The sequence below is a fragment of the Rhododendron vialii genome, chromosome 2a (genome assembly GCF_030253575.1).
Source record: "Rhododendron vialii isolate Sample 1 chromosome 2a, ASM3025357v1".
Taxonomy (NCBI): domain Eukaryota; kingdom Viridiplantae; phylum Streptophyta; class Magnoliopsida; order Ericales; family Ericaceae; genus Rhododendron; species Rhododendron vialii.
In genome coordinates this window covers 4004540-4015678 of record NC_080558.1, presented here as the reverse complement: position 1 = coordinate 4015678, position 11139 = coordinate 4004540, and the positions used below count along the sequence as shown (strand labels likewise).

The window sequence follows — 11139 nt, the reverse complement described above, 5'->3', positions numbered from 1 at the left end:
TATATTTGGACCCGTGTAGACTCCACATGTATATGTGAAAAGGAGGTATAATACCGGAGTAGCGCTTCCACATATTATATGAGAGGAGGAAGTGTATTCTCGGAGTATCGAATAATTTTCCGGAGGATGCGGCGAAACATATCGCAAAACGATGCTAATCATTGACCAGCATTCCACGTGTTCCAACACGATTGGCTCCTCCTCTCAACTCCCGTATGATGAACCCCTGACTCTCTCTCTCTCTCTCTCATCATCGAAAAGTCTAACAGGAGACTTCGATTCCACCTCGGACCACCATTCATGATCGGATGAATCGAACAACTGATCCAATCGAAGAATTCTAGAGTTCTTTCGGTTTGTTGAACCTGAATTATGGACCCGTTTGATGGTACCAGTTGGGATCTTCTCGATTATATCGTCGACGATGTTCCATCGACCGATCTCTATTGGGGAAGCCAAAGGTATTTATTTTATCATGCTTTGATTACGCAAAAACGTATGTCAAATTGTGTATAAACGGTTTATTTCTCTAAAGTTTGGATTTTGATGCTTACCGGAAAAAAGAAGAAGGATTTTCATGCTTACCCATAAAAAAGTTTGGATTTTGATTTGAAAAGTCAATTAGATTTGGGTGTGATCTGTTTTTGTGTTAGTGGAATGTGGAACTTCATCGTGTTTGAGCGCGTGGAAGATGATTGATTGAGATGAGCGTGCGTGAGCGTCTTGTAAAAATATCTGAATAGCAATAGAATTCAGGAGGGCAAGGATTGAGAGCGCAAACGCAGTGTGGGAATTAAGAGCAGAAGCGGAAGGGCCTACTTTGAAGGAATCGGGGAATTAGTTGGGATTTGTTGTGTTATGTTTGACTCGTAGATTTATTGAGGAAAAAGCGGGTGAAGGGAAATAAAATTACTTGACACTTGTTTAGGCGATGAGCGAGGGTTGAATTAGAATTTACAATTTGGAGAGAAGCATTGGAATTTAAAGTGGTTGGTTTAATAAGAATTAAACTGAACAAATGGAATGTAAATTTGATGGTCGACTATTCAAAAACCATGAGATTCAAAAAGTGAAGTTTTTCGTCAGGTTCCACTATTAGTGAGGGCGGTGCAATTCCAAATGATGTACCCAAATAAGTAGAGTAGGTATAAGTGGAGGGCTTCTTCTTGAGCATGGGGTAGTTGGACTTACAAAAATTGGAAGGGGCATTTTAGAACACACGTTACTAAAAGGCCAGCGATGCTTTAGGGAAAAATGAGTGTAGTTGAAACGAGGATATTAAGATCAATGTGTTGTAAGCCAAGGAGATATGTATATATGCAAATATGGAGTTGAAATACCTTTTTGTCATCTATAACAATGTTTCTTACTTGCGATGTGATGTGATTGCTTGTTTCATGACAGTGCTGATGTGCAAGCTGATTTTTCACTTACTGAGCCAATGCTACAAGATGAGGATTGTATAGAGAAAGAATGCCCAAAGAAAAGGTATTCGGTTACATTTTGTAATCGGGGCACTGTACTTCTCCTATCGCAGTTCTTAAAAGCTTCGTGTTGCTTGTGTTGGTAAACTTGAGAATTAATGATGAAACTCCATATATCACTACTTAGCGATCTGAAAAGAACTTGTTTGGTTTAAATGGCATAAAGAATGCATGGATGAAACTTTACCATCAAAAGGGGAAATAGACAGAGTTGTCCGTTATGTTAAATGCATCGGTAAGAATTTGTGGCTCTTTTTTCCTTTTCTTCTTTTATGACGGCAATGTTGGCTCTTATTGTCAAGCTCAAAATAAATAATTTTGCCTACCAAATGTATGATTACCACTAAGAACTCGTTTTGACCCACAATTTGCTTAACCTTTTACGATGGCTCATAGGTATCTGAGGATAGTGTAGCCGTGATACAATAAACATAGTTTTCTTTAGTGGTTGGGGGTGTGCGCTGGTTGTTTTGGTAAGAAGACTACTTGCAGGGGTTCATATATCTTTCAATAATTTTGGGGGGTTGTGTGTGGAATCTGAGAAGTGAAATGCCTCATATATGATCATTTTTTAAATTGATTCACCTTTCTCATATGGTGTTCATATATTGGAAACTCTAATGATTTGGTATTCAAGACCATGACGTGCGGGATTCTTGCTTCGACAATTCAAGAGTCAGATATTTTTTTTCAACTGATGATTCGGTATTCTAAATCATTCTGTTGGGGATTCCTTGAGCTTTGCAGGATGTTTTTGGTTACCTTGAAGATTCATTTCACTACATGTTCAGGATGACATGATTTTCTTCATGCTTTGAAGAATATACCTCATAATATCTGCACCTTTGTGAACTTGATGATTCTGCACCTTTGTGAACTTGATGACTTTTGTCTTTGCTGGCAAAGGTTTTTTGCTTTCCTAAGACATTGTTGTATAGAGATTAGATGATATCTGGATGAGACTGGTGGTAGTTTAATGGTTGTTTCATTTGGCCACTATGATGATCCCCAAGTTGTGCACAATGACTTTGCTTTGGACACTTTGAGCTGTGTTGGTTCTACTTGTTTATTTTCGTTGCTTCTCAATTTTTTCCAACGTCATACACATTGTTTGTTCCATGTACTTAGTTTTTCTTGATGAGTTTGTCTTGATGATTACTTCTCAGAGCACGGAATATTTCATGTAGCAGATTGGGGACGAAAGCCTGTCGTGAGAGATTACGGAGAGAAAAATTGAACGAGAGGCAAGCATCTCATTGAATTGGATCTTTATGTTGTTTCAATAGTCAATTTGGAATTCTTTTTAGTAATTATCAGAAGAAAATCTGTTATGTCTTGTAATTACAAGAAAAACCTCACTTTTTCTTAATCAGTTTTCATCCAATGTCCAGTGTGAGTATTGATACATGAAATCCTGTTTTACTAAGAAATTAAACGCACGCGACTTAATGCCAATGGTAAAGAGGGCATGGCATTCTGCAAAAATTATAGATATCTTTACTTCCTGGTTGTGCAGTTGGTATGAAAGGAGAAAATTAATGTGATGCTTGCAATTTGATGAGCAGCTTGCCTTGTGATCTCTGTTAGATTGATTGTTTTCTCTAACTGATTGTATGAAAACACAAGACAAGGTCATATAGTGCATAGAATGCATCATATTATTACTCTTTAACAAACCAAGTAGTAGTACCCACAAAAATTAAATTGACGGACACTAAACTCGTAGTTGTGTAGTTACTTTCTATGTCCTTCAACATAGGTGTTAGAAGAATTGACTACTTGGACATGTACCCAATCTAACACCCATGCCCAAGCCCAAGTCCATGTAATGTAGCACTTGCGATGTGCAGCAACGTAATCAACTTATATTGTATACCAGGCAAAAGTAATTGTTTGTAGAATCCGTTCATGTGAAGGGAAAAAGGTTATTCATGTAGTGGTCCTCTTATACAGAGTTCTCACGTTGTAGCTCTCTGGTGATTTTTAAATGATGAATGATGTCTGTTGTGCAGGTTTGTAGAGTTGAGCTCCTTATTGGAACCTGGGAGACCTCCCAAAAATGACAAGTTGGCCATACTTGGGGACGCCATCCGAGTTGTGAACCAGCTGCGAGCTGAATCTCAAGAATCCAAAGAGACAAATGAGAAACTTGTAGAAGAGATAAAAAGTTTAAAGGTTGGTTCTATTTATGCAGCATTCTTTTTGAGTGAAGCGTCGCTCATTTTTGTTATGTATTCTGGCGCATGATATGCTTTGCCTGTTATTAGAACATGCCTTTGCCTATGTCACATATCGGATACCTGTCTGAAGTGTGTTAGTGTCTGAAATCTTGACATGACCTTCGGCACTGTCCATTCTTCATGGCCAGTCGTACTATTTTTGCTCCTGTTATCATTTCAGATTTTCCTTCACTTATAATCAGTATCTGTAGAAGTCCAATTCTTAGTCCTTCCACATTGACTACGGAGACACAGTGGAGAAAAATAGCCACGAATGAAGTGTTTGTTATGTATTGTTCATTTTTAATGCCATCATGGCGTGCTTTGAGCCCTCAGGCAATAAATTGATATCGTTACAGCGAGCTATTCAAGACCCTTCTGGATTTGTCATTCTAATAGTCTGCCTCTGAAACAGGCCGAGAAGAATGAACTTCGTGAAGAGAAAGTGGTGCTGAAGGAGGACAAAGAAAGGATAGAGCAGCAGCTGAAAGCTATGACTGTCTCACCTCCTGGGTTTTTGCCAGCCCCTCATCCAGCAGCGGCATATCATGCTGCGGCAAACAAGATGGCTGTTTTCCCCAGCTATGGATATGTTCCGATGTGGCAATATCTACCGCCAAATGTTCTTGACACAACACAGGATCGAGAACTCAGGCCTCCTGCTGCTTAGAAAATAGTCTTACGAATTTGTGCACTATTCCTGGATGCTTAATGTTCCTAGTAATCAGTTTTTTTTTTTCCCGTTGAACTTGTAAATATTGCTGCTAGTATTTTGACCAACTGTGGAATGTTCCCTGATTGTTTGGCTAGAATGAATCTAGAAAGTTGTTGGAAAGAATTTACTTCTCTCTTTGATTCTAGTTCGTACAAAGCTAGAAATTTGTTTTTCGCTTACACTATTTTTGGTTTTTGACTTGATTTTGACAAGTGGGTAGTGTTGAACTGAGAATCAATGAAGCACCTTGAACTATACGTTGACATTGTTTTGAAAAATGGTTCTTTGTTTTGAAAAATAAAAAAATGGTTCATTGTTTTGAAGAATTCAAATGAAATATGGTTGGAAGAGGAAGATTCTTCGAAATGAAGATTTGAAGTGTGGTTGGAGATCCCAGAGATGTTTTTCCAATGGATCCGACTTCTCTGCAATAGATCTCATCTTGTTCATTCATCTCAGCAATAAGTGGTTTAGATTTTGAAAAGACTATTTTCTGGAAATAATAATTCCTTCTTGCCAAGAGTCTTTCAACAAAATCGAACCGTTAAAAACGTTTTTTGACAGCTGGGATTGCACAGCTCTTTGCGTTCCAAACACAGAATACAAAGAAGCCACTTAATATTTTCACTCTTTGCTTTATAGTAGTAGTTTCTTTTTTGTTAATTTTTGCAATCTGTGTGTTGCCTTAACGCTGGAGTTTTCAAACTCATCCGATCGGTGTCGACATTTTTATCATCTCAGCGAGTGCCGGAGCACATTTTTATAATCTCAGCCAGTGCAGGCTTGCTCCGCACAGGCTTCATCTCGGCCTTCCTTCAGCCTTTGAGCTTCGTTCCATTGACTTGTAGTGCTTGGATTTTGAATTTCGAGAGGAAAAACAAGGTAGAAAGATTCTATCTCATTGCCTTCCTATATAGTAGTAGTAGTACCTGAGAAAGTTGGATCTCTTTTACATTTTATTTTCCTTTTCCTTTCTCTTAATGAAGAATCTTTCATGTGCCAATGCCAAGAATGATGAGTTGAAGCAATTTTGCTGCTCCTATTGAGTTTCTTAAGTGAATCAAATATTTCATGTGCATTTCATATTGGTCTCTCATATGCTGAAGAGTAAACTTGGATCACCATGCCACATCTTCCTTATGTACCAATATTCAGGTGTGACACACTTTGCTGCTCAAACTTCCAAAATTTGGAAACAAAAACATGTTTCAGCTATCGGCTCCATCGGTCTCTTGTTTACTCTCTTTTCTTATACACATCACGAAAACCGAAAAACCAAAACTACTACGGATCTATCCAGCAGCCAAAAGCCAAAACATAATTAGGGATGACAAGGCTATTGTTATCCAGCTCAAAAATGCAAAAGCAACCGAAATTTGGTACTTAAGGCATTCGTGTCCTAATCTGCAGTTTGCCACATCAGCAAAGTACAGCATCGTCACACCGGCTGAAGCAGAAGCGGCAGCGAGGGATAGTGTTGCTGTAACCTGCAAAAAAAATAATGAAACAAGAAAGAAACTGGATAGCTGTCTTCATTGGTTAAATAGAGATGCATCTTTATTAGTCAAACCGAAATACTAGGAATGTTTCTTGATGTTTGACAACTAATCCTGAACATGCAGCCGTTTTATCACAGATACGCAGAATTACGTTGTCCCAGGGGAGGAGGTGGGACAACTTATCCCAAGATAATTTCTGGCGTCCAAATGACTAAATACCCTCCTTGGGACAAGTTACTGCAGGATTATGTATCCCATGATAACACCCATGCCTAGTTTTATACGTGATTATGACAATAAGTAATGGATTTAGAGAGGCTGACCCAGTCTCCAACGACGAAGAGGCTGACGAGGACATGATTGTGGAGCACCTTCTTCTTTGCCAAGGCATATGCATCCAAGAACGCAAGTCCAGAACACCAAATGATTTGCAAACCCATTGAAGCAATCAAGTAACTGCAAACACAGCATCAATTATAGCAACAATTGTGCTGGTGCATGGTGAATATTATTCAGAAGAAGGAAGTATGTTGACAATTCTATGTCAAAACCACTTTCATCTAAAAACTTCACCAAACAAACAGAACTAAGGATGCCCAAACAAGCATTAGAACCACATATTTCAAGAACATTTCCACAGTTCAAGACTGGTACTCGTGAATCTAGTTTGGTTTGGTAATTACGGCAACCGAAGACTCAGGACTGTAGTTAGCATACAGTGACAATATATTGAGACTCTACATGTATGCAACTCTTAATAGTAAAAAGCACGTAACTAATACAAAAACAAAAAAAAATTCCAACACCTAAAAATCAAAACAAGAAAGGAGATGACTGCAAATACTTTAAGTGAGCTGATCAAACAACGTTTGACCAACATAGCTTTATGTTTGATTCAGTTTGTGTCACTTGACTGCTAAACTGCATCTATAAGGCTGTACTATAGAATATACACTCTGACAAAGTTACTCCCATTTTCCCTGAACCATCAGTTGAATCTTTACGTCATGACAACATCAAGTGTAGCAATCATTTGTATCAATAACATGTACATTAAGTTCCCTCTCAACGAACAACAGCACTGGTTCTTTGTCCGGAATTAGCTGCTTCTTTCGCATTCTGCCCCAGACAATAGCAGCATCGCAATATTGTAATCCAAGGACAGCAGTCATAGTTCCAAGATTTGTTACTTCCTAGTATTTTCTGGGATTTGTGCATTATTGATGCTCTGAGTTTTGAATGAAGTAAGATGATGAACACAAAAACTGAATCGGGTCTCTAGGTCTGACCTCTCCGATGCAGTGGTTAATTTTTTTAATGAATTACTCTGCTTGCAGAGATTCATCGCATAGGACATGTTTCCGGGGTTCAAGAAGTGTAGCTGACTTGTCCGGACAGTATGGTTAAAGACTCTGATTTGTAATTTAGACCCGCTCAAGAAGTGCTGGACAGTGGACACAGTTTTAGAGAGGTAGCCATCTGGGGAAAAAAGCGAAGTTTGCCTCTTTTGGAGGTTTGCGCAAAGTTGTGTATCTCTAACTCGAGGGAGTGGTATGTAATGAAGTGAAATCACCATTCGTTATTTTATCAAGTTTTGCTTAGCAGTTAATGAATACAGGTCATAAAAACAGAACGATTTAAAATGCGAAAAGTTGGATGGGTGAGTGGGCCCACATGAAACAACGAAATCAGAAATGAACAAACATTAAAAGTAATCAAGAACTGCATTAATGATTATGAGAAGCAAATTTCAGTAAAGACGGTTCTCCACAATACGACCATAATTTGCACTAATGGAAAGCGACGTATTCCACTTAAAGTTACTACGACAACATAAGCAGGTAGAAATCTTTGCCAAATTATTCAAAAACTCATACGGCCAAAGATAGAGTACGCTCATAAAAGGGCAAGTGTCTGCCCAAGTTTTTCAAGCAAAATGACCCTCTACAAATGGTTGATGCTGTTTCTGCAGCAAACCATGTGCAGATTAAATGAATCAACATCTTCCATAAACAATGTAGTTTAAAGCTTTCGAGAGGTACTATTTTTGGAGAAGTACTATCTGCAGCAAACCATGTGTTCCAACAATCTATCTGCAACCAACAGTTTTAGATTGAACGGGTCAAAAACTTTTTTCCAACAATCTACAAATAGTACTGGTCTAAAATGGTTTTCGAGAGGTACTACTTTTAGATTGTAAGTACTATCTGCAGCAAACCGTTTTAGAGAGGTACTATCTGCAGCAAACCATGTGCAGATTACAGCGTAAGATAACCCATAGGCGGGAATGTCTACGGACTGAAGTGTTCCGTGTGTCATCGAAGTAGAATCTCTAGCCTAGTTACAGGCAAAGGAGATCGCAAATGCTGATGATTTTGGATCTTTACCATATTTTTCTCTCACCTCAATGAATAACTGAAACTGGTCCCTAGAATCATAACATTGCTGCATGTAACTACAGCATTGTCCAGTTCACAATCAGAGGATCCAAACAAGGCTTAATCCCAATGCAAAGAGTAAATTGATCAACAATTAATGAATTAATCCACACAAAATTCGGCTTGTCTCCGGTTATTATTTTCTAATTCTTCTAAAAGATCAAACTTTTCCAAAAATTCCAAGTATGAGATTGTCAAATTTCAATCCATAAATGCCTTTTGATGCACAGAACACACAACCAAAAAGTTTCGCCAAGCAACAAACAGAAAGAGAAACTCAAATCTTCTGAAGAAGCAAATTCATCAACAATGAAGAAAATAGCGATAAATACCAGAAGGCTGTGATACTGAAGAAGTTGTTGGTAGTAGCCATAGAAGCAATTGAACCTGCTGCAAACAAACACTGAGAAACCCTAAGGACAAGCCCAGTAATAGTCCCTGGAGTGCCCGCGAAATCCTTCATTTTCTCTCTCTAGAATCCAATAAGAACTCAAATCCTTTACCCACACGTCAAAATCATATAAAGATCCAATTTTATTAAGAAAGAAAAAAAAAACCAAAAAATGCAAAGACCGTTTCGACCTAACCTTTAGCAGATAGAGGTTAGAAGAAAGAAAAAGAAAACCCAGAACCCACCTGCTAAACTAATCAACTGAAACTAATTTTTTTATTTTTGATGAAATTGAAAATATTGCTTGGAAGTTGGAAAACTTTCCTTGGTGGGAACAAAATCATGAAGAGAGAGAAAGGGAAGGAACAGGTGGTCCTCTTGGAAAATGAAGTTTCAAGCAAAACTTTGAGGGAGAAAACTGAAAAGTTAGAAAAAGAAAATCAAGAAACCCCACTTGCAAAAAGAAAAAGTGTGGAAACAGAAAAAACTGAAATAAGAAGCTGAAATTCAAGAAATCATATATATATATATATATATATATATATAGAGAGAGAGAGAGAGAGAGAGAGAGAGAGAGAGAGAGAGAGAGAGGTGGTGCAGCAGAAGGCAATAATGGAGGCGCAAGAAAGAAACAGCAAAATATAAACTGGTTTTTGAAATTTCGTTCTTTTTTGGGGTTGAAAATCTGGTTTTCTAAATGTGACTCAGAAGTGATTTCCTAACTAAACAAAAATTCTTCCCTTTTTCGTTCGACGGTTAGTGGTGTCCAGACTTGATTACGCGTCCCTTAATTAATTCTATCCTCAGCCCGGTTAAAGATAAGTCATTCAGGGCGGGAGTAAAAAATTCACAAGAAATTATATTTTCTTGCAGCATGGCCCCAAATATCAAACCTGATCAATTGGTATGATGCAGACCCACCAACCAATCGGACTTAGCTCAAACAAAAATTCCATAACGTTATAATTTTGCAATCAAACATATATACTATAAAATTTAGCATGATCTTCAAAAAAAAAAAGGATCTGACTGACAGGAATATTTCGTTTCCCTTATTTTTTTAATTCAACCCAGAAATAAAAAATTAGTTTCTACTTTTACTTTTTTTCCCCTGCTCCTTTTTCGCCAAATGAGCTTTGATTTTAGGCTTTTATAAATATATATATATATACAGTCATTTTCAAATAAGGAGGTCTTTATTTTAGTTAAAATAAGAACCTCTCCATTTCTCCCATTTTTCATTCGAATTTCGATGATCCGAGTCGCTCAATGTGTTTAGAACATGATTTTAAGAGTGCCCACGAGGAATCAGCAAAAAAAAATGACCGAGAAGAGCTTCATCCGAGCAGTTTTTATTTGAACTGTTCGATAAAAAATAAACAAAAACTACTCGGATAAAGCCTTTCAAGTCATTTTTTTTTTGCTGATTTCTGGAGTGTACCTTTAAAATCACGTTCTGAACACATTGAGCGGCTTGGATCATCGAAATTCTATCGGGAAAGAAAGATTTTTATTTTATTAAGTTAAGGTGGTTCTTAGGAGAAGGAGACTATATATATATATATATATATATATATATATATATATATATATATATATATATATTTTTTTTTTACTTTTACAGAATGGACAAGGCAGAAAAGTGGAACAAGTAAGAGCCAATTGCCACGTAACATGACAAATATTCGTAGTATCAACTTTGTTTTGTATTCATTTTCATTGTTGTCTTGTTTACGTCAACAGTAATTTATTCTCGTTTCTCTAGCCGCTATGCCTTTTTCTATCTTTTGTGGACAGTGAAAGATGAATAAAGTAGGCAATTTTTTTTATTTATTACTCATATGTTTGGGTCAATTTTTACGTAACTCAATTAATAATGGGAGAATTTGGAGGATCAATCTCATCATCTACTTGTGAGGATTTCCAATTAAATTTCTGAGCAAAACTTCGTATTCTAAAAACTGTGTAAAATGGCTCTAAAGGAGTTGACGGGGACGAACCCTACACCTTGACTACTGGGCCAACTTTTTGGGTTTATAAAAATAGGCAATTTTACCGACTGGTCATGACTTGTTCAGTTATTATTAGCTTAGGTTTTATGGATGTGCAAGTCTTTTTGGGCATGTGTTGACAATTTTGCCCTTGTTTTACAAAGGAAATATGAGAATTTTACTGTGAAAAGGTAAGGATTTTGCAGTGGAGCGTTGTGAGTGAAGAGGGTATTATCGAAAAAACAACCAAGGTTATGTTCTTTTTCATTGGCCTTGGTTTTTTTTTTTTTTTTTGATCTGGCGTTGGCCTTGGTTGTGTGGATCTTTATAATGGTCTTGGACATCGTTACGTGGTGTACCCAAACACTTTCATTTACCGCACATTTTTATGGTATACATATA

At 37.3% G+C, this 11139-nt stretch overlaps 2 protein-coding genes across 5 annotated transcripts; one reads left to right on the top strand and one right to left on the bottom strand.

Moving 5' to 3' along the window:
* Positions 1-80: 80 nt before the first annotated feature.
* LOC131315500 (transcription factor bHLH104-like) lies at positions 81-4541 on the top strand. 2 transcript variants are annotated; one of them, XM_058344591.1, is made up of 5 exons: positions 81-461; positions 1405-1488; positions 2651-2728; positions 3497-3659; positions 4119-4541. In XM_058344591.1, the coding sequence occupies exons 1-5, from the start codon at positions 373-375 to the stop codon at positions 4371-4373; spliced, it is 669 nt and encodes a 222-aa protein (XP_058200574.1). In that variant the 5' UTR covers positions 81-372; the 3' UTR covers positions 4374-4541. The 2 variants fall into 2 exon arrangements, with proteins under 2 accessions (XP_058200574.1, XP_058200575.1); XM_058344592.1 differs by lacking the exon at positions 2651-2728 and having other exon boundaries at positions 165-461.
* Positions 4542-5589: 1048 nt separating this feature from the next.
* On the bottom strand, positions 5590-9368 carry LOC131315501 (CASP-like protein 5B3). 3 transcript variants are annotated; one of them, XM_058344594.1, is made up of 4 exons: positions 8943-9355; positions 8688-8827; positions 6241-6373; positions 5590-5905 (listed from the first exon to the last, which is right to left on the bottom strand). In XM_058344594.1, exons 2-4 carry the CDS (start codon positions 8816-8818, stop codon positions 5711-5713), a joined length of 459 nt encoding a protein of 152 aa, XP_058200577.1. In that variant the 5' UTR covers positions 8819-8827; positions 8943-9355; the 3' UTR covers positions 5590-5710. The 3 variants fall into 3 exon arrangements, with proteins under 3 accessions (XP_058200577.1, XP_058200578.1, XP_058200576.1); XM_058344595.1 differs by having other exon boundaries at positions 8992-9355; XM_058344593.1 differs by having other exon boundaries at positions 8688-9368.
* Positions 9369-11139: the final 1771 nt, after the last annotated feature.